Here is a 27,942-nt window from a genome sequence, read left to right as displayed (position 1 = left end):
CATTCAGAAAACTAAGATCATGGCATCCGGTCCCATCACTTCATGGCAAATAGATGGGGAAACGGTGGCTGACTTTATTTTTTTGAGCTCCAAAATCACTGCAGATGGTGATTGCAGCCATGAAATTAAAAGATGCTTACTCCTTGGAAGGAAAGTTATGACCAAGCTCAGTTCAGTTCAGTCGCTCAATCGTGTTCAACTCTTTGCAACCCCATGAATCACAGCACGCCAGGCCTGCCTGTCCATCACCATCTCCCGGAGTTCACTCAAACTCACGTCCATCGAGTCGGTGATGCCATCCAGCCATCTCATCCTCTGTCGTCCCCTTCTCCTCCTGCCCCCAATCCCTACCAGCTTCAGAGTCTTTTCCAATGAGTCAATTCTTTGCATGAGGTGGCCAAAGTACTGGAGTTTCAGTGCTAGAATCATTCCTTCCAAAGAACACCCAGAGCTGATCTCCTTTAGAATGGACTGGTTGGATCTCCTTGCAGTCCAAGGGACTTTAGACAGCATATTAAAAATCAGAGACATTACTTTGTCAACAAAGGTCTGTGTAGTCAAGGCTATGGTTTTTCCAGTAGTCATATATGGATGTGAGAGTTGGACTATAAAGAAAGCTGAGTGCCGAAGAATTGATGCTTTGAACTGTGGTTTTGGAGAAGATTCTTGAGAGTCCCTTGGACTGCAAGGAGAGCCAATCAGTCCATCCTAAAGAAGATCAGTCTTGGGTGTTCATTCGAAGGACTGATTATGAAGCTGAAACTCCAGTACTGTGGCCACCTGATGTGAAGAGCTGACTTGTTTGAAAAGACCCTGATGCTGGGAAAGATTGAGGTCAGGAGGAGAAGGGGATGACAAAGGATGTGATGGCTGGATGGCATCACCAACTCAATGGACATGCATTTGGGTAGACTCCTGCGCTTGGTGATGGACAGGGAGGCCTGGCGTGCTGCATTTCATGTGGTTCAAAGCGTCTGACATGACTGAGTGAATGAACTGAACTGAACTGCTTCATTCTGTACTCCAAGGCCAAATTTGCCTGTTCCTCCAGGTATTTCTTCCTGCTTTTGCATTCTAGTCCACTATACTGAAAAGGATATCTTTTTTGGGTATTAATTCTATAAGGTCTTGTAGGTCTTCCTAGAACCGTTCAACTTCAGTGTCTTCAGCATTACTTGGGGCATTGACTTGGATTACTGAGATATTGAACGGTTTGCCTTGAAAATGAACAGAGATCATTCTGTCATTTTTGAGACTGCACCCAAGTACTACATTTTGGACTCTTGTTGACGATGATGGCTACTCTGTTTCTTCTAAGGGATTCTTGGCCACACTAGTAGATATAATGTTCATCTGAGTTAAATTCACCTATTTCAGTCCATTTTAGTTTGCTCATTCCTAAAATGTTTACGTTCACTCTTGCTATCTCCTGTTTGACCACTTCCGATTTGCCTTGATTCATGGACCTAACATTCCAGGTTCCTATGCAATATTGCTGTTTACAGCATTGGACCTTGCTTCCGTAAAAATGAAAAGGCAACTTATAAAATGGAAGAAAATATTTGCAAACCATATTTATAAGATGTCAATATATGAAATATAAATAAAGAATTCATCCAACCCAACAGCAAAAACAAAGCAAAGCCAACTACTTCAATTTAAAAGTGGACATAGGACTTGAGTAGACATTTTTCCAAAGACATAAAACTGACCAGATAGAATTTTTTTCAAGGAGACTTTATTCTCTACAAATCTTTGAGAGAACAGGTGTTCTTGTCTTATACAGCTTCCTATAGATGATAGAAACTTGCCCTTCAACTTTGCTTTTTGACTTGCTTCTCAGTACCCATCTAATCAACTAAGTAATCCATTTATTTTCTCAACTCTCTCTCATTTGCTCTCCGTTTTCTACCTAGTCTCCCAGGGACACATGTACACTTCTATTACTCCAGCATCCTGTCTCTCACCTCTTAAAACTGCTCCTTCTCTTCTCCTTTGCTCCCATTACAGATTTTCTTTCCTTTCCAAGATATTGCCTTAATTAATTTGTTCAACTCTATTCACTGCTTTATACTCAGTTTCACATTGGGAGTAACCCTTAATAATCTGAAGATAGAATTCAATTGTTTAAAGGAAACTCTTTATAAACCCTTGCTAGAAATACATGTATCAGAAACACAGAAGTTCGGCATAATATATGGCTTACTTTTTTAAAGTAGTTTTCTGGAGAGGGCAGGGCAGAGGAAAGTAGCTGGTACTTTAAGGAAATGTTAGAGACCATAGGGAAATGTATTCACTCTTTCAAGACAACTAACGAATGAATCATTGTCTCTCAGTTGGGTCATTGGAGGGACAGCCTCTTCAGGTCATGAAATTTGCATGACAAATGTTGATTGCAAATGTGGGTTAATAACTGTATAGCAAGGAAGATTCCAGGTAGCAGAAAAGCACATGCAGACAATGTTAATTCTGGAGTTCCAGCAGTGATGAGGTGTTCATCACAGCTGGGTAGGAATCACTGAGGAATGCAGCGAAACTGGCCATGCCAGCATTTACACATGGAACACTTCATGGCAACCAGGTGTCATGGGGCATAGACCCACACACTTCCCTTAGTGCATGTCAAGCTCACAGTTCTCTCCACAGAGGGAGGATAGGTACAAAAGGACCCCAGAATGCAGGTTCCCCCATTCAGGCAGCAGGTTCTGTTTAGCCCCTTACTGTTCTGGATTCCCATGGATGATATAAACTGGGAAGGCCAATGATGAACCATTATCTCTGAAGGGCTGGTCTCCCTGTACTGGATGGGTAAGTTTACAGTGGCTCAATCCAGCAACTAATCCCAGTTCAAATGCTTTGGAAAAGGCCATGATCAAAATCACACTGGAAGAGATGTGCTCCATCTTCCTTTGGTCCATGGCCCACAGATCAGTGCTAATAAATGTTTTGACTATAATCTTCAGGGAGATTCTCCTTCCTCAGCCATACTTGACTTTCAATTTTTTTTAATTGAAACTTTTAGTGAGATAATTATAGATTCACATCCAGGTGAAAGAAATAACACAGAGATCTCGTGCACCATTCCCGGTTTGCCCTAATGATAACATTATGCTAAATAATAGTATAATATCACAACCAGAGGACTTCCCAGGTGACGCAGTGGTAAAGCATCCATCTGCCAATGCAGGAGACATGAGAGACGGAGATTTGAGCCCTGGGTCTGGAAGATCCCTTGGAGTAGGAAATGGCGACCCACTCCAGTATTCTTGCCTGGAAAATTCCAAAGATAGAGGAGCCTGGTGGACTATAGTCCAGGAAGTTGCGAAGAATCGGACATGACTGAGCACACACAACCAGAATAGTGACAGTAATAAATTTAATTCACCAATTAAAAAATCCAAACTTTTATCTTCAGATGTATTGAGGAATGATCTATCTGGTGACAAGAATCTGAACCCAATGCTTTTTTTCTACAAGAAATTTTCATTAATTGTTTCTTTGGGTAATCAAACTGAAACCTATGTTAACCATTTGTTAATAAAACAAACCCAAAGGAAAGAATTACTGTCTGTTTAAGTAGATGTAAGGAGAATTTATCGGAGAAGGCAATGGCACTCACTTCAGTACTCTTGCCTGGAGAATCCCAGGGACGGCGGAGCCTGGTGAACTGCCGTCTATGGGGTTGCATAGAATCGGACATTACTGAAGCGACTTAGCAGCAGCAGCAGTAGCAAGGAGAATTTATAAGCAGAAACTCATGCCCCTCAGTCTTCACTGACCCCTTTCACATAGAAAACCCATGTTAACACTGCAGTGAATCTGTAGATTGCTTCTCCCACCCCACCACCCTCTATTTTGTGGCAGAAGGCACCGTATTCTAAAATGTTTTAACCAGAAACAAACAGAATAAAGAAGGAAAAAGAAATAAAGCAGAAATTATGAAGTAGAAGAGGGTAACATCATCTGCAGGGTGTGAACGTGTGAGGGTGAGTGTGCAGGCAGGTCAGGCAGAGGCAATGAGGACCTGGCCTGGCTACAAAATATCTGAGCTTGTGGAGTGGGCAGAGGTGTCCCTGTCAGGGATGGCATAGCACTAAGGCCATGTTCAGAAAAGAGCAGTGGGGCAGCTGTGGCTGGAGCCAGGTTGGAAGTGCCTGAGAAACGTCAGGTGCAGCATTATCATGGCACCTGGTCCCCTCCCTATCTGTGGAAGTGCGGGGCTTGTGCATAAGATTTGCTGGATGGATCAGAGTAAAATTGCACCAACTGGGCTTTAATTCCAGATTGCAGACTGGTCCCTAACCCCAGCCCAAGTTTGGCAGGGGGTCATATGAGTGGAGAATTATTAGTATTATGGTCTTTATGAGCGTTTTAAATACTCTGTGTTTTTTGTATTAAAGTGTATACTTCTAGAATGAGAGATCATGTTTGGCTTCTGTCACAAACCATGCCACAAATTACCAAACACACACACACACACACACACATGACACAATGCAAGGGAAGGAAAACTATCCATGAAAAGATCATCGTGTCTATCCTGGTTGTACAGCTCTGTCATTGATCAAATTGGGATAAGTTACTTCTCTACTTCCCCATTTATAAAAATGAATATACTGATGCATGTTTCATAAGAATCATTTAAACATTATCTGGGATATAACTCAATTGATTACAATTAGATCTGAATAGTGGGTCAAATGCATATGTTTCTCTGGAGAGAAATAAATGTATATAAGCACAAATCAGGAAGTTCAGTCATTATCACCTAACTCACCAAAGAGGAAATGCTTCCTCTTAAGTTTCTCGTGAGCTGCAAACACAGTGGAGTTAAGAGAGCAGGGGATTTCTCATTAGTGCTTATGTGGGAGATCAGGAGAAGAAAAAGACTACAGCTAGGTATATGGAAGGAAAAGAGAGAGGTAAGGATAGGAAGAAGAAGAAGGGAACTCCCTTCAGAAAATGTCTTCAGCTTTTGGGATACTTTTCACAATTTTTCTCCCTTTCACAGCTGGTGAGTCTGTTGGGAGTGGTGGTGGGGAAGGGCGAAAGGTACTGGAGTGAAGTAGAGGAAACCATGTTGAGAAAGATACTTTAGATTGTTTTCCACCAAAATTTTTATGTCTTTTAAAACTCTCAATTTCATTCTTCTCTTTCTAGTTTCCTTGGGTAACAATTTTAGAACAGTCCTTGCATGGGGATCTAACGCTCTGCATTTCTAATGAGCTACCAAGTGATGTTGATATTGCTGATATGTAGATCAACACTGAGTAGCAAGGTTTTAAAGAAGTCTTGTTTTTCGAAAAAAGACACTTGTGATAATTCTAAGACTGCATCTTTATGCCATTTGCAACAAACAAACAAACAAACCAAAAAACCAACCCTAAAATAAAGCAAAAACCAAAAAGGAGTCTAAGAAAGAACTCACACATAAATGTTAAATTCCTTATAAGTGGGTACAAGCTATTTAAGCCACGTTAGGGGATCTTTTTAAGAACTCCAGACGCCGTGTGATGTAGAAAAGGTATGCTTGCTCCCTGTACTTCCCCTTCCTGACTGTGGAAGCTTTGAGTTTGAGTCTCTGCTCTGCCCTTTAGAGGTAGATTTCTCATCTCTACACAAGGAGTAGCCATTTCTCTCTGTAGAGAGTTCGTGAGTATATTAGTGCCTCTCACATAGTATAGAAGTGGCTCTCAAGCAGAGGATGCTCAGTTAAGATTAGGTTTCTTGTCTCTTTCCTATTTTATCTTCTGAAGAATCTATTTATAAATAACTACCAGTTTTGCACTCAAGATAATTTTAATTTCTTATCTTTTTATTCATTCTTAGTGCATTATGACAATGCATTTTAATCATTAGGCTGTGTTACTGTACATAATTAAAGTTAATAACACTTCTCTTATTTTAAAAAGTGTTTTACAAGTGTTTTTGAACTAACCTAGAGTGATCTTCTTTCTAGGTATTTCGGATTATTAGGGAAGTTTTGATATAAGAATACTGGGCTTCAGGTCAAAATATCTGAATTTGAGATGTAAACGTGGTCACTTACCAAGACTACCAAGATGCTTGAAATTGTGTTTTGTCTTTTATCTGTCTCTGCATAATTCATGGTACCTATCACAATACTTCAAATATACTAATGATATTTATTGAGCACTTATTACATGCAAGATGCTTTTCTAAGTACTCTACATGTATTAGTTCTTTTAATCATAATAATCCTAAAAGGAATATTACTTCTATTTAAGGGAAATTAAATTGAGACACAGAGGAGCTAAGTGATATATTTCACTATATCTAAGCTGCAATATTTTTTCACATTTTAGCATCTCCACAATGGGATGTGTATCAGTCAGAGTCCCAGCAGTAAATAACCAGCACACTTTGAGTAACTTAGGGAGAGTTTTACAAAAGCATGCATACTTTAAAAAGATGTGGTTTCCATAACCGGTAAGAGGTAAGGAAGGACCTGGTGTCTTGCAACTGCTGGAAGGCATTACACTCCTTGACCTGAAGTTACAAGATGAAGGAATCTGAAGAAAGCAGTGTTTTTGAGAGCTGCCTATAGGACGATGGCTATGGGAGTGGTATATATGCAAACTCTAACACCCCCACAGGAAAAATGTAGTACTCCGACCTCACTCTCCTTCCACCTCTGATCTACATTTGCTGTCAATGCCTCCAAGAAGTCGGCCTCTTAGGACCTAGAGAATGGCAGAAAACATTGGAGAATTGATCTGGAGGGGCAAATGGAGCATATTCCAGCACAAGATGCATCCTACAATAGAAATCATGTCATGAGTAATTGGCAGAGCATTTTGTCTCCTACTGTTGCATAATCAATATGTTATAAATTAGTATCATTCTTTTATTTGATAAAGCACAGAAACTTGTTCAATGTTACACATTAGAAGGCAGTTGTGGCAGAATTTGCACCCAGATAATCTAACTCAAGAGCCCATGGCCTTAACCAGCATGCACTATAAGTAGATCCTTATTAAACAGTCACAGATAAAACTGTATTGCTTTTTTGATTTTTTTTTTTTCTGTTCTGATTTACAGCATCTCCAGAAGTAACACTACTTTAGAGGAAGAATAAAACTTCAGTGTGCAAAGGTTGCAGGGAAGCCAGCTTGCACAGATTTTCTAAGCCCCAGAAGATTGCATCACTGAGCATGAATCTAGGATTAACAGGGCAGTGACTGTCCAGAACACATGCCACTGGGCAGGCAACATTGTATATTATGTGACCTGCTTTGTTTTACATTTGAACAGGAGCAAGAGTCTAACCATAGGTGAGCAGGCTTGCGGTGACTGATCTAATTATCTTAACTTCTTCCCAAACAAGTGTCATAACCTACTGACATACTTGGTTATCACCTCAGGAAATTCTAATTGACTTACATTGAATTTTTTCATTCTGTCTTATTTCCTCTTTCAAGTTTTCCTTTGCCTTCTGTCTTATTATTGGCCTGAGGTTGATTTTCTCAGATAAAATTCACTCTATTTTTTTTATCTCTTTATTGGTTCATAGTCCATTCTGACAGTGCATTTTAAGTATTAGGTTGTTGTGTCACCACTTAATTTTCTTTTTGATTATGTCTAATCAGGTTTTTAACCTACCCACTGAGATATGATTCCAATAATTGTATTTTTCTTTTTAAAAAGTTTAGTTCTTTCATTTTATTTCCTTTTTCCTCTTTTCTTTTTTAACCATGTTAATCACATGTTATTTTCCATAGTGGAAAACCATAGTGGTTTTCACACTGTCTCATTATTTCTAGTTATCGTGTTGCCAATTCTGGTGGTTGCTGTAATAGAAAAACAGAATTATAGAAGAGGTAGTGACCATTAAATGGTAAATGGGAGTGAGAAGAATTTAGAGAGTACTTTGTACAGGGGATAAAATTTGAATGAGGTCTGAAGGATAGACTGAACTTTAAAAAGTTAATTAGGCTGACAAAGTAAAAGAGGGCATTTTATTTTATTTATCAATAACAGCAATAGTTGATTTACAGTGTGCTAGTTAGTATCTGCTGCTCATCAAAGTGATCCAGTTATATATACACATATATCCACTTTTTTATAGATTTTGTTACCATAAAGGCTATTACAGAGTACTGAATAGAGTTCCCTGTGCTATACAGTAGGTTCTTATTAGTTATCTATTTTATATATCGTAGTCCGTATATGTCAATTCCAATCTCCCAATTTATCCCTCCACTTGCCCTTCCCCCCTTGCATTCAGTCGCTCAGTCATGTCTGACTCTTTGTGATCTTATGGATTGTAGCCTGCTAGGCCCCTCTGTTCATGGGATTTCCCAGGCAAGAATACTGGAGTGGGTTGCCACTTCTTATTCTAGGGATCTTCCCAACCCAGGGATCGAACCTGTGTCTCTTGTGTCTCCTGCACTGGCAGGAGGATTCTTTACCACTGAGCCACCAGGGAAGCCCCATCCCTTCACCCACGGTAACTGTAAGTTTGTTTTCTATATATGTTACTGTATTTCTGTCTTGTAAATAGGTTCATTTGTACCGTTTTTTAGATTCCACATATAAGTGAGATCATATGATATTTGTCTTTCTCTATCTGACTACTCAGTATGACAATCTCTGGGTCCATTCATGGCACTGCATATGACATTATTTTTATCTTTTTTTATGGCTCAGTGATTGGACTGCAAGGAGATCCAACCAGTCCATTCGAAGGGAGATCAGTCCTGGGTGTTCTTTGGAAGGACTGATGCTGAAGCGCCAATATCTTGGCCACCTCATGCCAAGAGTTGACTCATTGAAAAAGACTCTGATGCTGGGAGGGATTGCGGGCAGAAGGAAAAGGGGACAACAGAGGATGAGATGGCTGGATGGCATCACTGACTCCATGGGCGTGAGTCTGAGTGAACTCCGGGAGTTGGTGATGGACAGGGAGGCCTGGAGTGCTGCAATTCGTGGGGTCACAAAGAGTCAGACATGACTGAGCGACAACTGAACTGAACTTATATTCCACTGTATATATGTACCACATCTTCTTTATCCATTCCTCCATTTATGGGCTTCAATGTCCTGGCTATGGTAAATAGTCCTGCAATGAACATTTTTGAACTTTGGTTTTCTCTGAATATATGCCCAGGAATGGAACTGCAGGATCATATCATAGCTTTATTTTTACTTTTTAAAAGAACCTCCATACTCTTCTCCATAGTGGCTGTGCCAATTTACATTCTCACCAACAGTGTAGGAGAGTTCCCTTTTCTCCACATCCTCTCCAGCATTTACTGTTGGTAGATTTTGTGGTGATGGCCATTCTGACTGGTGTGAGGTGCTACCTCATAGTTTTGACTTACTTTTCTCTGATAACTAGTGATGCTGTGCATCTTTTCATATGTCTCTTGGCCATCTGTCTTCTTTGGAGAAATGTCTATTTAGATCTTCTGCCCACTTTTTAACTGGACTGTTTGGGTGTTTTGATATTGAGCTGCATGAGCTGTTTGTATATTTTGGATATTAATCCCTTGTCAGTCACTTCATTTGCAAATATTTTCTCCCACTCTGAGGGTTGTCTTTTCATTCTGTTCATGGCTTCCTTTGTTGTGCAGAAGCTTTTAAACTTAATTAGGTCCCACTTGTTTATTTTTGTTATTCTAGGAGGTGGATCAAAAGAGATATTGCTTGTGATTTATGTCACAGAGTGTTTTGCTTTTGCAAAGACTGTTTTGCCTATGCAAAGAAAGAAGTGGAGATAATTTGTTTGGAATTAATATGTTTTACAGATGAGTTGGAAACACAGATTCAAAGGAAATTAGAATAGGATTCAGATTTTGAAGTCTTCTTCTTACAAGCAATGAATCAAATTTTTCTAGACAAAGATGTTGAGTTGGATAGAGAAGCAACCACAAGATAGAATCTGGGAAACACCACATTTTCAGGAATGGTCCAAAGAACAGAATCTAATAAAAGACGCAGAGTGGAGTCCATGGGGAAGGAAAATCAGTGGAAACCAATGAAAGAGTTTGAGGGAGGAAGGGGCAAAAATGTCAAATTCCTTCAAGATGTCAGGTAGAATAAAAATTTTAAATGTGCTTTGAATTAATCACTGGATCATTGATGACTGTCATAAAAGTAATGGGGAAGGCTATAAAAAGTGCTCTCTGGGCAGTTTTTGATTATATATATATATTTTTAAAAAACCTTATTGTGAATCATATCAGGAAATATCCCCAAATATCTTACTGAGGCTCTTTTTCTATAATATCATAATATTAAGTAGCACATTGGTCAAGGAGTTTTTTTTTTATCAGAATGCTGACATTTGATGTCTTATTTGCAGAACCCTTTCCAAAGAACTCTCATGGAACATTCGGGTAAAATTTCACTAGAAAATTCTTATATTTCTTAGAGAAAAGCAAAATACCTGATTTTTTCCAGATTCCTTTGCTACTTTGAGCAAAAAAGAATTATTAACATCAATAATACACTATAGATTAACCTGACTTGTCAATAAGGAATGTACTTTAAAGATATTACTTGTAATTAAAGTTCTTGAGCCTCCAGCTTACTCCACCCCTTGGACTCAGCCTTAAGGTTCTCTTTCCTTCTGGGCATTCTGACTATTGTGGGATCCATTGCTTTCTGGAAGTTTACTGGATGCAACTTATCTGTTAGTTAATCAAAATGGACTTTACATTCAAAGTTTATTTATTCAAATAGGAAATTCATAGGCAGCAAAATTTATGGTCCTTCTATGCTACCTCGGTAGTCCTTGTATTCAATACTAATGGCACTGGTAAAAACAACTACTAAAACAAACTAGTAGCAACAGCAGCAACCAACAACAAACAGCAATAATTGTCACTATTTGAATGTTTACTACTCCGCCAGGCACTGTACCATATGCCGCACATATCACTTAAACTATTACTTTTCTTATTAACAAGGACAGAAATATATATTGGAAGCAACTGATCATTTATGTGAAAAGCTTTTATGTCTTTTATGCATGCATTTTTGGATATGTCAAGGTATAGCAGTGAATTAACACATAAAAAAAAGGAATATATTTTATTCCTTTTAATAAAAAATATAACACAACACATAATAAAAAAAAAGGTTTTTCTTTAAAAGTGTAAATAGCTTTTTATCACAATTGCTTTGCCAACTAGAATTGGTAAAAGAGGAACAACAAGTACTAAATCAAATTACAAGGACTTCCCTGGTGGTCCAGGAGTTAAGAACCCACCTGCCAATGGATGGCACATGAGTTTGATCCCTGGTCTGGGAAGATTCAACATGCTGCAGGGCAACTAGGCCCCTGCAACACAGCTACTGAGCCCCAGCTCTAGAACTTGGCAGCTGCAACTACTGAAGCTCGAGCACCCTAGAGCTCATGCTCCACGATAAGCAAAGCCACCACAGTGTGAAGCCCGAGCACCACAACTGGCATACCCACCACTTGCTGCAACTAGAAAAAGCCCAAGTGCGCAGCAGTGAAGACCCAGAGCAGCCAAAAAATACAAATAAACAAATCAGATTATTTTTTTCTTTTTCCTACATTTCCTGACTCCCTAATGTTTTTGACACACACATAGATAAAAGAACGTTTTGATATTTGGCAAAACTAATACAATTATGTAAAGTTTAAAAATAAAATAAAAATTAAAAAAAAAATGTAAAAAAAAAAAGGAAAAAGAAAAAAAAAAGAAGAACAGTCTTTGAGCTTTCAAGCTTGTTTTAGCTTAGCTCTACTTGAAATGTGGTCCTAGGAGCCCTTGCAGGAGGTCCTCAAGGTAGGTTCTATTTTCATAATAATACTAATATGTTTGCTTTTTGCACTTACATTCTCTTGCATTCATTTTCGAGATGCTACATGGCATATGTTGATATTGTTGCCTTGATGGCTTATGGAGTAAGTACTTATGTATTATTAGTGTGTGTGTTTCTAAATTTTCCTATGGCAAATTCTTTGGGATCCTCAACAATTTTTAAGGGTAGAAAGACACATTGAAACTAAAAAGCCCAAGAATTACTGTTTTAGATGAAAGAAAATATGAATTAAGACCACTTATTATTGAATTAGTCTTAATTTGGGGGAATAAAACTTTAGAAAATTATATAAAATTATAAGATATTATCAAATGTGAAAAAGTAATGAAAATTCGTGAGCTGTATCATTTGGCTTACCTAAATTGACTATAAATTACTGAATTAACTATAAATTCCTAGCTGCGGGTCTCTTTCATTTTCTAGAGTTATAACAAGGTTCTGATGGTTAAGACTCAGACTCTTAAGCTGCAGAGCTTCCTCTCTTTCTTTGTTTTTGTCTTGTTTTGTCAATAAATATATATATTTTGCCCATCTTCTTTAAAATTAACACAAGCCTAACTTTGGTTTTTGTTGACTACTAACAAACACACTCTCTAGCCTTGATAACCAACCTTTTGGACAAACACCATGTGGTTAGCCCAAACAGTCAGTCCGTGGTATTTTGTTACTGATGCCATAGCAGACTAGTACTCTATGGGACTTGGTCTAAAATGCCTTAAATATGTTATTTTTGATGTAAATGCTTTCAATTATTAGCCTAAATAAATATTTGTTGAAGTATTCTACTTATCCCACTTATTATTCTTACCTTCCCAAATCAAATTGTTTACTATATCTTTTTCTCTTTTTTTTTTTTTCAAGTATCCTGTTTTTCAAGATACCTTTCTAGGTCAATTCTGCCAAATATGGTATAAGTCAGCATTAACATATACTGTGGAAATATTTATCAGAGGTTCCTAGGACATACAATTTTCTCTTTAGTTATTTTAAAAATAATATATTTTATTTTATTTTGGTGAAATGTCCTTCTTATAGGACATTCAGGCAATACAGAAAATGTAACTGCTTCAAATTCCACCACTCAAAACAACCACTCTTAACATTAGCTGAACAGTTTTCTATGAATATGTGTAAAAAGAAGGAAAGACAAATTATTGTATGAAAATTATTTCATATGAGCATGTTACCTTAAATAAAAATTATTACATTTATTGTTACTTTATTTTAAGCTGGCAAAAGGGGCAGATGTAATTACTGAATGTGAGATAGAAATGTCCCTACCATATACAAATGTGAATGTGAACTATGATATTTGAGTGATAATGCTGCATCATTGTTTGTTCATCAATCACAACAAATGTACCACTCTGGTAGGGATGATGAGGGCGGCTACATACACGTGGAAGTAGGGGACAAACAGAAACCGTTTGAGCTGTAAAGTCGCTTTCAGTCGTGTCCGACTCTGTGCGACCCCATAGACAGCAGCCCACCAGGCTCCTCTGTCCCTGGGATTCTCCAGGCAAGAACACTGGAGTGGGTTGCCATTTCCTTCTCCAATGCATGAAAGTGAAAAGTGAAAGTGAAGGCGCTCAGTCGTGTCCAACTCTTTGTGACCCCATGGACTGCAGCCCACCAGGCTCCTCTGTCCATGAGATTTTCCCAGGCAAGGATACTGGATTGGGTTGCCATTTCCTTCTTCAATATATATTTTTACATGTTGAAGATTAAAACACTTGTGTTCTTTATAAATAATTCTCTCATGTTTAAACTATATATTTAAATGGATTTATTGTTCATCACAAATCATGATTTAAAATTTTTATTTATTTATTTATTTTTGTTATTGGGATATATATGGCAGAAAGAGAAGAACTAAAGAGCCTCTTGATAAAAGTGAAAGAGGAGAGTGAAAAAGTTGGCTTAAAGCTCAACATTCAGAAAATTAAGATAGTGGCATCCAATCCCATCACTTCATGGCAAATAGATGGGGAAACAATAGAAACAGTGAGAGACTTTATTTTCTTGGGCTCCAAAATCACTGCAGATGGTGACTGCAGCCATGAAATTAAAAGATGGCTGCTCCTTGGAAGAAAAATTATGACCAACCTAGACAGCATATTAAAAAGCAGAGACATTACTTTGCCAACAAGGGTTTGTCTAATCAAAGCTATGTTTTTTCCAGTGGTCATGTACAGATGTGAGAGTTCAACTATAAAGAAAACTGAGTGCTGAAGAATTTTTAACTGTGGTGTTGGATAAGACTCTTGAGAGTCCCTTGGATTGCCAGGAGATCCAATCAGTCAATCCTAAAGGAAATCAGTTCTGAATATTCATTGGAAAGACTGATGCTGAGGCTGAAACTCCAATACTTTGGCCACCTGATGCAAAGAACGGACTCATTTGAAAGACCCTGATGCTGGGAAAGATTGAAGGCAGGAGAAGGGGATGACAGAGGATGAGATGGTTGGATGGCATCACCAATTCGATGGACATGAGTTTAAGTAAGCACTGGGAGTTGGTGATGGACAGGGAAACCTGGCGTGCTGCAGTCCATGGGGTTGCAAAGAGTTGGACCCAACTGAAAGACTGAACTGAACTGAACTATCTAGTGCTTTTGTTGTATGTTTTACAACTGAAGAAGTATGAGAGGAAAGATTAAAAAAATGAGTGCTTGTATCTGTTTTTAAATTCTCTCCTGTCCTCTTTGGTTTTGACCTACAGGTAAGATGAGATAAAACCTATTGTAACTCATTCTAATCCAGAGTGTGTCTGTCTCTCTGTTATGCCACTCATTGAATGTGTAGTTGGATCTATTATCTTACAGTGTAACCATGGAGTTATTAGCACCACTAGTTTTCATTCCAAGAAAAAAAAAGATGAAAAAAAACCCTCCCAGAAGCAAAATAAAATAAGACAGAGTAACAAAGTCTTACTCATAGTCATAACCACTTAGAGACTTCTGATAAAGTAAAATATTGCTAAAATGTTAGAACAGATACAGAAACTGTAGCATTTTCAACATAATCAACCACATTGCCTGTGGTTCAGATGTGAAATAAGCAAAAAACAGTTTCTTCTGAGCCCTGATATTTATGACGGCCACAATTGACCACACCGTGAAAACCTAATGCTTGGTTTGTGTGTATATGGTATATTTGCATTCACGTTTAATACTATTGACACAATGTTTGTATCAGTGGTGGAAATGTTTGTGATAAGAATCAACCTGAACAGGAAATTCATGTGAGTAACTATTTCAGTGCTAAATAGGCACTTTAGAAAGACAGTGGAGAAGGCAATGGCACCCCACTCCAGTACTCTTGCCTGGAAAATCCCATGGGCGGAGGAGCCTGGTAGGCTGCAGTCCATGGGGTTGCTAAGAGTTGGACATGGTTGAATGACTTCACTTTCACTTTTCATTTTCATGTATTGGAGAAGGAAATGGCAACCCCCTCCAGTGTTCTTGCCTGGAGAATCCCAGGGACGGGGGAGCCTGGTGGGCTGCCGTCTATGGGGTTGCACAGAGTTGGACACGACGGAAGCGACTTAGCAGCAGCAGCAGCAGAAAGGCAGTAGAAGAGAAAGATGAGAAAGACTGCCCAGAGAATTGGGGGGAGAAGTGCAATGAGGTAAGCTGGCTATGGAGGGTGATGGAAAAATTGGAGCCCAAGGTATGTCCAAGCAGAAGCAGCTTAAGCCATGCTGATGAAAGGCTGTAAGGTCTCCACAAGTGACCTTGAAAGTGAACAGATTTTTGCACATAGCTTACCACCAATGTAAACAAAAAGGTCTGACTTCTGAGAATAAAGTCAGTATGTGGGATATAACATATTTAGTTGCTAAATCATGTCCAACTTTTTTGTGACCTCATGGACAATAGCCCGCCAAGCTCCTCTGTCCATGGATTTCCCAGGCAAGAACACTGGAGTGGGTTGCCATTTTCTTCCCCAAAGGATCTTTCCAACCCAGGGATCTAACCCATGTCTCCTGCATTGCAAGCAGATTCTTTACTGCTGAGCTACCAGGGAAGCCATGATACATTAATAACATATACAGGATGTAATTATTATAAGAAAGTGTTAGTCACTAAGTCGTGTCTGACTCTTTGTGATCCCATGGACTGTAGCTCTCCAGGCTCCTCTGTCCATGGGATTTTCCCAGGCAAGAGTACTGGAGTTGGGTGCCATTGCCTTCTCCGCACTAGTCACTAATGAAATACAAATCAAAACCAAATGAGATATCACTTAACACCCACTAGGATCCTACTACTACTACTGCTGAAATGAAAAATAGGTGTAGGCAAGATTATAGAGGAACTGGAACTCATATATTACTAGTAGAAATGTACAATTGTGAAGTTGCTGTTAACAGCAAATTGGTGAGTCTTCAATAAGTTACACACAGAGAGGGAGACAGAGACAGTAGAAAAGGAGGATGCTGAGCTCAGCTTCCCCATGAACAAATCAGAAATACAATTATGTGTGGAACAATTATTACTGAAAACAACATGGAAACTGTCAGAAAGGCTCTTCTATAACCAGCACTGTAAAGAAAGATCCACAACCAGTACTATAAAGAAAGATCCACATGAAGTTAGTTAGAAAGAGAGGAGACGCCATCAGGTCAGAACCCAAACCTTAGCAGGAAAACAAAAGAGAAGGGGGATGTCATGGGCTCAGGGATCCTCCCTGGAAGGAGCAAGGACTTTAAGGTGCCCCAGCACAAGGGTCCAACACCGGTAAGACGAGTCTTTTTAGCTGTTTTGAAAACCAGTGGGACTTACTAGAGAGATGAAGGAAACCAAGATAACACTCTTTTTTTTAAAAATTATTTAACTGGAGGATAATTACTTTACAGTATTGTGATGGTTCCCACCATCATTCATGTGTGATTGTCCATAGATCAGCATGAATCAGCCTTAGGTATACATGTGTCCCCTTCATCCCCAAACCCCTCCAACTCCCCTCCCTCCCATACCACCCCTACAAGTTGTTACAGAGCACTGGCTTTGGGTGCTCTGCCTCATACATCAAACTCTCACTGGTTATCTGTTTTACATATGGTAATTTACATGTTTCAATGCTATTCTCTCAAATCATCCTACCCTCTCCTTCTCCCACTGAGTCCAAAATTCTGTTCTTTATGTCTGTGTCTCCTTTGCTGCCCTGCATGTAGGATCATCAGTACCATCTTTCTAAACTCCATACATATGCATTAATATGTGGTATTTGTCTTTCTCTTTCTGACTTATTTCACTCTGTATAATAGGCTCTAGGTTCATCTACCTCATAATTGACTCAAATGTGTTCCTTTTTATAGCTGAGTAATATTATATTGTGTGTATGTATTATAACACTCTTGAAGAGCATTGCACATGCTTGCTTACTCCTAGGAACAACATACAAGAAACAGATAGAAAACTGCCTGGGGCTCTGGCCAGTTTGCCAGAAAAGCCCTTGTGTACACCCAGCCACACTGGGTGCCAGCTTTATCCCCTCTTGCTCTGGCACTGCTCTCCATTGTGAAGGCTGTCCTTACCAAGAAAAGTGTGTACACTTAGAGGAAACAGAACCAGCTCAGACCCAACCCTGCTTCAGACAAGGGTGGAGGCAACCTTTACCAGCACACAAGTTCCTGCCCACATTTATGGGGAGCTAAACTAGTTCCCTGGATGACATCACCAACTCGATGGACATGAGTTTGAGTGAACTCCGGGAGTTGGTGATGGACAGGGAGGCCTGGCGTGCTGCAATTCATGGGGTCACAAAGTAGGACACGACTGAGCAACTGAACTGAACTGAACTGAAGTGAACTGAAACTAGTTCCATGGTAGACACTAATATTTTCAGCAGGAGCAAAATCAGCTCAGTAGTGTGACTCTAAACCCTCTGACCTGACTCAAGTCTCTAACCAAGGAATGCACAATGGGGAAAACATGACCCAGCACAGACATGAAGTCACTAGTCCCCGGGTCCCTTCCACTATCCCAACCAAGGCAGAGAGTGCCCTCACACACTTGGGGAGAAACCCAACTCGTCAGAGCTTCTGTTCTGAACCCTTGGGCCTTGCCCCTGGTTTGCACCCTATCTGCCCACTCAGATAGGGTGGTGACTTCCATTAGGCACAGGAGAAGCTCACATCTGGCTCTGGCTCTACTCCTCCACCTCCAGCCTTACATCCCACCAAAGTGATGGTTGCCAGGACACCTTGGGGATATATGTGATCCATGCTCACTTCAGTTCCAGCTATCTCACAAAAACCACCAGGCACACACAGGCGGCATTGGGTGGTAATGCTCCCACCCAAGAACATCCCTTTAAGATAAGGTAGGTAACTGTTTCACCTAATTTCATAGAGACAGAGAAAGTTAAACAAAATAAGAAGACAGAGGACTATGTTTCAAAATAAAGGACATGGGAAAAAGCCCTGAAAAAACCTAGTGAAACAGAGATAAATAATTTACCAGATAAAAGCATTGAAGCACTAGTAATAAAAATGACAACTGAACTTAGGAAAAGAATAGATGAATACAGTGAGAATTTTAACAAAGAACTAGAAAATGTAAAAAAGAACCAGTCACAGCTGAAGAATGCAATAACTGAAATAAAAATTACACTAAAAAGAATTAAGAGCAGATTAGATGATAGAGAAGAATGCACAAGCAATGTGGAAGACAGAAAAATGAAAATCACCCAATCAGAGCACCAAATAGAAAAACAAATTAAAAGATAAATTTCAAGAGAGGTCTCAGACAAAATCAATCATACTAACATTTGCATTATAGGGTTCCCAGAAGGAGAAGAGAGGAAAGTGTTGCAAATATATTTGGTGAAATTATGGCTGAAAGCTTCCTGAAATTGAAGAAATTCCCAAACAAAATGAACCCAAAGGGATCCACATCAATTATGACCACTTTGACCAGTGTGAGCTGGTAACTCACTGTAGTTTTGATTTGCATTTCTCAAATAATTAGTTATGTTGAGCATCTTTTCATGTGCTTTTTGGCTATCTGTGAATCTTTGGAGAAATGTTTATTTAGGCCTTTTACCCATTTTTTTAAATTGGGTTATTTGTTTTTTTGTTATTGAGTTGTATGAGCTGTTTGCATATTTTGGAAGTTAAGTCCTCATGAGTTGCATCATTTGCAAATATTTTCTCCCAATCTGTAGGTTGTCTTTTCACTTTGTTTATGGTTTCCTTTGCTGTGCAAAAGGTTATAAGTTTGATTAGATCCCATTTGTTTATTTTTGTTTTTATTTCTATTGTATTGAAAACTGACCTAAGAAAACATTGGTATGATTTAAAACATATCATATTAAAACGGCAAAGTTAAAGACAAAGACAGAATTTTAAAGGCAGCAAGGGACATACAAAGAGTCACAAATAAAGGAGCCCCTATAAGGATCATCGAAAAAGCAAGAGAGTTCCAGAAAAACATCTATTTCTGCTTTATTGACTATGCCAAAGCCTTTGACTATGTGGATCACAATAAACTATGGAAAATTCTGAAAGAGATGGGAATCCCAGACCACCTGACCTGCCTCTTGAAAAACCTATATGCAGGTTAGGAAGCAACAGTTAGAATTGGACATGGAACAACAGACTGGTTCCAAAGAGGAAAAGGAGTACGTCAAGGCAGTATATTGTCACCTTGCTTATTTAACTTATATGCAGAATACATCATGAGAAGCGCTTGGCTGGAAGAAGCACAAGCTGGAATCCAGATTGCCGGGAGAAATATCAATAACCTCAGATATGCAGATGACACCACCCTTATGGCAGAAAGTGAAGAGGAACTAAAGAGCCTCTTGATGAAAGTGAAAGAGGAGAGTGAAAAAGTTGGCTTAAGGCTCAACATTCAGAAAACAAAGATCATGGCATCTGGTCCCATCACTTCATGGGAAATCGATGGAGAAACAGTGGAAACAGTGTCAGACTTTATTTTGGGGGGCTCCAAAATCACTGCAGATGGTGACTGCAGCCATGAAATTAAAAGACGCTTACTCCTTGGAAGGAAAGTTATGACCAACCTAGATAGCATACTCAAAAGCAGAGACATTACTTTGCCAACAAAGGTCTATCTAGTCAAGGCTATGTTTTTTTCAGTGGTCATGTATGGATGTGAGAGTTGGACTGTGAAGAAAGCTGAGCGCCAAAGAATTGATGCTTTTGAACTGTGGTGTTGGAGAAGACTCTTGAGAGTCCCTTGGACTGCAGGAAATCCAACCAGTCCATTCTGAAGATCAGCCCTGGGATTTCTTTGGAAGGAATGATGCTAAAGCTGAAACTCCAGTACTTTGGCCACCTGATGTGAAGAGCTGACTCATTGGAAAAGACTCTGATGCTGGGAGGGATTGGGGGCAGGAGGAGAAGGGGATGACAGAGGATGAGATGGCTGGAAGACATCACTGACTCGATGGACGTGAGTCTGGGTGAACTCCGGGAGTTGGTGATGGACAGGGAGGCCTGGCGTGCTGCGATTCATGGGAGTTGCAAAGAGTTGGACACGACTGAGTGACTGAACTGAACTGAACTGATAAGGCTATCAGCTTATTTTTCTGTAGAAACTTTGCAAGCCAAAGGGAGGGACATGATATATTTATAGTGCTGAAAGGGGAAAATCTACAACCTTGGACACTCTACCCAACAGAGTTATCATTCAGAATTAAAGGGGAAATAAAGAGCTTCTCAGAAGCAAAACCTAAAAGAGTTCATCTAAATGGATCTTACAAGAAATGTTAAAGAGTCTTCTTTAAGCAGAAAAGAAAAGGCTACAGCAAGAACTAAGAATTTATAGAAAAGGAAAATTCTCACTAGTAAAGGCAAATATATAAAGAAGGTTAGGTATCAACCATTTAAATAAGCAAGGTTAACAGACAAAAATTGGAAAATTAAATATAATTATAATAAATAGGTGACAGACAAAAGATGTAAAATATGATATCAAAAACACAAAACAATGAAATTTTGTCATTTGAAGCAATGAAGCAACAGGGATGGACCTGAAGGGTATTATGCTGAGTGAAATAAGTCAGACAGAGAAAGTAAAACACTGTATAATGTCACTTAAATGTGGAATCTAAAAAAATATAAGAAACTAGTGAATATAACAAAAAAGAAACTGACTCACAGATTTATAGAGCAAACTACTGGTTACCAGTGCAGTGAGCAAAAGAGGAGGGAAAAATAGGGGTAGGGAATTTAGAGATACAACTATCATGCAAAATGAGCTATGAGAATATATTGTACAACACAGGGAATATAGCCATTGTTTTGTGATAACTATCAATGGAGTATAGCCTTTGGAAGTTGTGAATCACTATATTGTACATTTGTTACTTATATAATATTGTACATCAACTATATTTCAATGAAAAAAACACAGACTGAAAGTTAGGGAGTGAAAAAAGCTGTTTCATGCATTGGAAATGACTAGAAAACAAAGGTAATAACACTCATCTCAACAAAGTAAACCTTAAAGCAAATTCTATAACTTTTTGTCAATGGCATTGTATAATGATAAAAGGTTCAATACAAGAAGAAGATATAACATTTGTTAACATACATGCACCTAATATAAGAACATCTGAATATATAAAGCAAATATTAACAGATGTAAAGGGAGAAATGGACAATAATACAATAACAGTAGGGGATTTTAAACCACAATTACATCAATAGGTATCTTCTACACAGAAAATCAATAAGGAAACAATGATCTTTAATGACACATTAGATTAGTGGGACTTAACAGGTATCTATAGGACATTTCATCCAAACCAACAGAATACACTTTCTTTTCATGTGCACATGGAACTTTCTCCAAGACAGATCATAAACTAGGCCACAGAACAAGTCTCAATATGTTTAAGAGGACAGAAATTATATCAAGCGTTTTTTCCAACCATAGCAGTATGAAAGTAGAAATCAATTACAGCAAGAAAATGGGGGGAAAACACAAACATATGGAGGCTAAACCACATGCTACTAAAAAACCAATAAAGAAATCAAAGAGGAAATCAGAAAAAAAACCTTGAGACAAATGAAAATAAAAACACAGCTTTCCACAATCTATGGGCTATAGCAAAAGCATTTCTAAGAGGCATGTTCATAGTGATATAGGCTTATCTCAAGAAACAGAAAAAAATCTCATGTGAACAACCTACCTTACCTAATTCCTTTAAAGGAATTAGAATAGGATGAGTAAACAAAGACCAAAGTCAGCAGAAGGAAGGAATAATAATAAAAATCAGAGAGGAAATAAACAAAATAGAGAACTTAAGAAAAAGGAAAAAAAGAAAGCAATAGAAATGGTCAGTGAAACCAATTTTAAAAAGATAAACAAAATTGATAAACCTTTGACCAGGTTCATAAAGAAAAAAAAGAGGATTAAAATAAACAAAATAAGAAATAAAAGAGGAGAAATTACAACTGATATCACAGAGAGATGCAAAAAACATTGAGAGAATACTGCAAACATTTATATGCTAAAAAACTGGACAAACTAGAAGAAATGAATAAATTCCTAGAAACAGACAATATTCCAACACTGAATCAGGAAGAAAAGGATAATCTTAACAGGCAGTTCGCTAGTAATGAAATTGAATCAGTAATCAAAAAGCTCCCAGGAAACAAAAGTGCAGAACCAAATAGTTTCACAGGGAAATTCAACCAAACATAAAAAGAAAAGTTAATATCTATCCTTCTCAAACTATTCCAAAAATTGAAGAGGAGGGAACACACCCAAATTCATTCTAAGAGGCCACCATTACCCTGAGACCAAAACTAGACAAAGACATTACAAAAAAAGGAAAATTACAGGCCATTGTCTCTAATGAATATAGATACCAAAATCTTCAACAAAATATTAGCAAACTGAATTCAACAGTACATAAAAAAGTCATACATCATGAACATGTGGGTTTTGTTCTAGGAATGTAAAGATGGTTCATTATCTGCAAATCAATGTGATAACCATATTAACAAAATGAGTGATAAAAAGCACATGAGCATCTCAATAGATGCAGAGAAAACATGTAATAAAATTCAAAGTTTATTCATGATATAAATTATCATCAAAGTCAGTACATAGGGAACATAGCTCAATATAATAAAGGTCATTTATGACAAACCCTTAGCTAGCATCATGCTCAATGTTGAAAATCTAAAAGCTTTTTCTCTAAAATCAGGAATAAGACAAGGATGTCAACTCTCACTTTTTCTATTTAACATAGTACTGTAAGTCATAAACCACAGTAATCACCCAAGAAAAAAGATATAAAACATCCAAACTGAAGGGAAAAAGCAAAACTGTCAATACATGCATATGACATGAATATATCAACCCTAAAGTCTCTACCCCAAAACTATTAGAATCAATAATTGAATTCAGTATAGTTGCAGGATACAAGATTAATATATAGAAATTGGTTGCTTGCCAACACTAATAATGAACTATAAGAAAGAGAAAGTTTAAAAGAAATTGTTTAAAATCACAACAGGTGGATAATTTGAACACCACCCAGCCAGGACATGTGGCCAGAGCACTTCTGGCTTTCCCAGCCTCTGCCCCCAGAGTAGAAAGCTGAGAAGGAGCCGTGGGCCTACGACTCTGTGTGTGTGCCATGGGCCAGGGCTGCCAAAGCCACAAGCCCGAAACACCAAGGAGGCACACCTGGAGTCTGGCTCCCGCTGCTCACTGGCCGGCCCAGTCCTTAGGTACTTCCTCCCGTCAGCTTGCTCGCAGGAGACATGGGGTCCTGAAGGAGATCTGAACTCTTCAGAAGAGCACATACCTGCTGTTAAGAAAGAACCTCTTCTGCCTCCTGGCAAGAGAAACGTGTTATATTCACTCATGGTATGGACTTCAATTGGCAAGCCCAAGCCCTGTTGACCCTACCAGAGATGGCAGAAGTATTTCTAGTTCACCTCTTTGAGGATGTTTATTTCTTCTCCTGACATGCTGGCCACCTCATGCTCTTCCCAGAGGATGTGCAACTGGCCAGGGGGGATCCAAAGCATTTAGGAAATGCTCTGCTGAGCTCCTGACACTGGCCCATGTCTCCAGTTGATACCAGAGACTCTGCCCATAGCTGGGACCAGAACCACGCAGTACAAGCTGCTGCCTGCCTGGACTTGTCTCGGAGCAGACTGTGTATACTGCTTTCTAGTAAGGTTTTTTTTGTTTTTTTTTTTTTTAAAGAAGAAGACTTCGTGGCTTTCCTCTGTAACAGAGGTAAAATATGAGAGAATCAACAATTTCTAAAAGTCCTGAGAATAATTTTCAGATGAAGAGACTCCAAGGTTGACTTCACTTTGAAGATTATTCATGTGACTGATGATTTGGAAGACATCAGATTTTCTACGTTATGAAAGAAAAGGGTATTTACTGAATATTTTAAATCTTTCTGTACCATTTAATTATTTTTTTTTTTTTTTTTACCATATGTGTATTTACTTTTATTTAAAACATAAGGGAAAAAGTAAGAGAAGACCACTTCAATCAGTTGCATGGAAGAGCCTGGTGTGTCCAGGATACAAATCTCTATCCTTCAGACTGACCATGTCATTAGTGGCAGAAGCAAGTTCCTATGTGAACTATGCCTATCAACAGTTTTTATAGCTTTTCAAAAACTCAGTTGGGATGAAAATAGAAAATTGCTAAGGTTTGATGTTCTGCCTCCTTCTGGAAAATTCCTGTCAAAATCATTCAGAAATTCTAGCTTGAAGAATGTATTTTATTCTTATTTGCAAATCATAGAAGATGTACTATAATTTATACTTCAGAATTTTTCATTCCAGGATTTTTAAAGAACCTTTTCAATGTTTTCACAGGTATATTTACAATTTCTTATAGAGATATAATAAAAATAATTTTTTAATGAGAAAAATTTAAAGCCAAGTTACTGTTATACAGAGATTATACTGTGTTCTTTGTGTGTTAGTGTTAAGTTCTTCATTTGGACACTGCCAACATCCATAGGGTTTTTTTAAAAATTTAATTTATTTATTTTAATTGGAGGCTAATTACTTTACAATATTGTAGGATGGAGGAGCCCAGTAGGCTGCAGTCCATGGGGTCGCTCAGAGTCGGACAGGACTGAGCTACTTCACTTTCACTTTTCACCTTCATGCATTGGAGAAGGAAATGGCAACCCACTCCAGTGTTCTTGCTGGAGAATCCCAGGGACAGGGGAGCCTGGTGGGCTGCTGTCTATGGGGTCACACAGAGTCAGACACGACTGAAGCGACTTAGCAGTAGCAGCAGCAGCAGTGGTTTTTTCAAACATTGACATGAATCAGCCAAGGGCACACATGTGTTCCCCATCCAGAACCCCCCTCCCACCTCCCTTCCCATCCCATCCCCCAGGGTCATCCCAGTGCACCAGCCCTGAGCACCCTGTCTCATGCATTAAACCTGGACCGGTGATCTGCTTCACACATGGTAATAACACGTTTCAACACTACCCTCTCAAATCATTCCCTCGCCTTCTCCCACAGAGTCCAAAAGATGGTTCTTTACATCTGTCTCTCTTTTGCTGTCTCGCATATAGGGTCATCATTACCATCTTTCTAAATTCCGTGAATGAAGTTGCTCAGTCATGTCCGACTCTTTGTGACCCCATGGACTGTAGCCCACCAGACTCCTCCATCCATGGGATTTTCTAGGCAAGAATACTGGAGTGGGTTACCATTTCCTTCTCCAGGGGATCTTCCCGACCCGGGGATTGAACCCAGGTCTCCTGCATTGCGGGCAGATGCTTTACTGTCTCAGCTACCAGGGAATTCCATATATATGCGTAGGTATACTGTATTGGTGTTTTTCTTTCTGACTTACTTCACTCTGTATAATAGGCTCCAGTTTTATCCACCTCATTGGAACTGATTCAAATGTATTCTTTTTAATGGCTGAGTAATACTCCATTGTGTAAATGTACCACAGCTTTCTTATCCATTTGTTTGCTGATGGACATCTAGGTTGCTTCCATGTCCTAGCTATTGTAGACAGTGCTGCAATGGACATTAGGGTACATGTGTCTCTTTCAATTCTGGTTTCCTCAGTGTGTATGCCCAGCAATGGGATTGCTGGGTCGTATGGCAGTTCTATTTCCAATTTTTAAAGGAGTCTCCATACTGTTCTCCATAGTGGAACAGCCATAGTTTAAACAAGAGAACTGAGGGATGTATTTTGCCTCCAATGGAATACAGTATGAACATATAAAAACCTTGTCATTCTCGTGTAACTGAAAGTAGTTTAAGAGATATCCAGAGAATGGTAAGTGACACCCAAAGTCTTTTAAATATTGTGTGAAAATGATTAGTGAGGGCGGATACTAATAATGATGTGTTGGTGAACTGAATTCAGAGATAAACTAAGAGGAAGGATCAAGTTCCATTGTTTGATAAATTTTAACCCTTTGGGAAAACATTTTCCTGTTCAACGTCAATTCATTTTTATGTAAACATAGGAATAAAGTTTATCTATCTATGAATATAAAAAAAATCACATCAAAAAGAATAAAATACCTAGGAATAAACTTAATCAAGGAAGTGAAAGGCCTTTGAAAACTATACAACACTGATGAAGGAAATTCAGGATGATACAAAGAAATGAAAAGATATCCCTTGTTCATGAACTTTAAGAATTAATATAGTTAAAATGTCCATACTACTCAAAGCAATCTGCAGATTTAAGGCAATTCTTACCAAAACACTGATGACATTTTTCACAGAACCAAAACAAAGAATCTTAAAATCTTTCAGTTCAGTTCAGTCGCTCAGTTGTGTCTGACTCTTTGCGACCCCATGAATCGCAGCATGCCAGGCCTCTCTGTCCATCACCATCTCCCGGAGTTCACTCAAACTCACATCCATCGAGTTGGTGATGCCATCCAGCCATCTCATCCTCTGTCGTCCCCTTTTCCTCCTGCCCCCAATCTGTCCCAGCATCAGAGTCTTTTCCAATGAGTCAACTCTTCACATGAGGTGGCCAAAGTACTGGAGTTCCAGCTTTAGCATCATTCCTTCCAAAGAAATCCCAGGGCTGATCTCCTTTAGAATGGACTGGTTGGATCTCCTTGCAGTCCAAGGGATTCTCAAGAGTCTTCTCCAACACCACAGTTCAAAAGCATCAATTCTTCAGCACTCAGCTTTCTTCACAGTCCAACTCTCAGATCTATACATGACCACTGGAAAAACCATAGCCTTGACTAGACGGACCTTTGTTGGCAAAGTAATGTCTCTGCTTTTCAGTATGCTATCTGCTAAGTCACTTCAGTCGTGTCCAACTCTGTGAGACCCCATAGACGGCAGCCCATCAGGCTCCACCGTCCCTGGGATTCTCCAGGCAAGAACGCTGGAGGGGTTGCCATTTCCTTCTCCAATGCATAGAAGTGAAAGTGAAGTCACTCAGTCGTGTCCAACTCTTCGCTACCCCGTGGACTGCAGCCTACCAAGCTCCTCCATCCATGGGATTTTCCAGGCAAGAGTACTGGAGTGGGTTGCCATTGTCTTCTCCAAATATGCTATCTAGGTTGGTCATAACCTTTCTTCCAAGGAGTAAGCGTCTTTTAATTTCATGGGTGATCTTTATGGGACCACAAAAGACTCAGAATTCCCAAAGCAATCCTAAGGAAAAAGAACAAAGCTGGAAATATCATGTTTTCTGATTTCAGGCTATACTACAAAACTACAATAATCATACTGGCACAAAAACAGATACATAGATCAATGGAACAGAACAGAGAGCTCACAAATATACCCAAGAATTTATGATCAATTAATCTGTGACAAAGGAGGAAAGAATACACAACAGGGAAAATACAGTTCCTTCAATAAGTGGTGCTGATAAAATGGGACAGCTACATGTAAAAGAGTAAAATTAGAACTTTCTCTCATATCATTTACAAAAATAAACTGAAAATGGATTAAATATCTAAAGGTAAGACTAAACCATAAACTTCCTAGAAGAAAACATAGGCAGAATACTCTTTGACATAAGTCTTATATATTTTCAGATATGTCTTCTCAGATAAGGGAAACAAAAGTAAGAATAAACAAATGGGACCTAATTAAATTTAAAGCCTTTTGCACAGAAAAGTGAATCATTGACAAAATGAAAAG

At 38.8% G+C, this 27,942-nt stretch overlaps 1 protein-coding gene and 1 pseudogene across 4 annotated transcripts in view; one reads left to right on the top strand and one right to left on the bottom strand.

Annotated features, from left to right (window-relative positions):
• LOC102279587 (cell surface glycoprotein CD200 receptor 1) overlaps positions 1-14,515 on the top strand; it is a 64,052-nt gene extending 49,537 nt beyond the window's left edge. The window contains exons 9-11 of one of the 4 annotated variants that reach the window (XM_070369218.1): positions 7,063-7,295; positions 8,671-11,783; positions 14,003-14,515. In XM_070369218.1, the coding sequence (XP_070225319.1) occupies positions 7,063-7,088 (26 nt within the window). In that variant the 3' untranslated portion in view covers positions 7,089-7,295; positions 8,671-11,783; positions 14,003-14,515. The remainder of the gene's footprint in view (positions 1-7,062; positions 7,296-8,670; positions 11,784-14,002) is intronic. The other 3 variants (XM_070369211.1, XM_070369228.1, XM_070369197.1) reach the window with 3 other exon arrangements.
• LOC102281736 (putative protein CRIPTO3) lies at positions 2,342-2,903 on the bottom strand (annotated as a pseudogene).
• Positions 14,516-27,942: the final 13,427 nt, after the last annotated feature.

Source organism: Bos mutus, chromosome 1, assembly GCF_027580195.1.
Source record: "Bos mutus isolate GX-2022 chromosome 1, NWIPB_WYAK_1.1, whole genome shotgun sequence".
Classification (NCBI taxonomy): Eukaryota; Metazoa; Chordata; class Mammalia; order Artiodactyla; family Bovidae; genus Bos; species Bos mutus.
The sequence above is the reverse complement of the archived record's forward strand: the minus strand, read 5'-3'. Positions and strand labels throughout refer to the sequence as shown.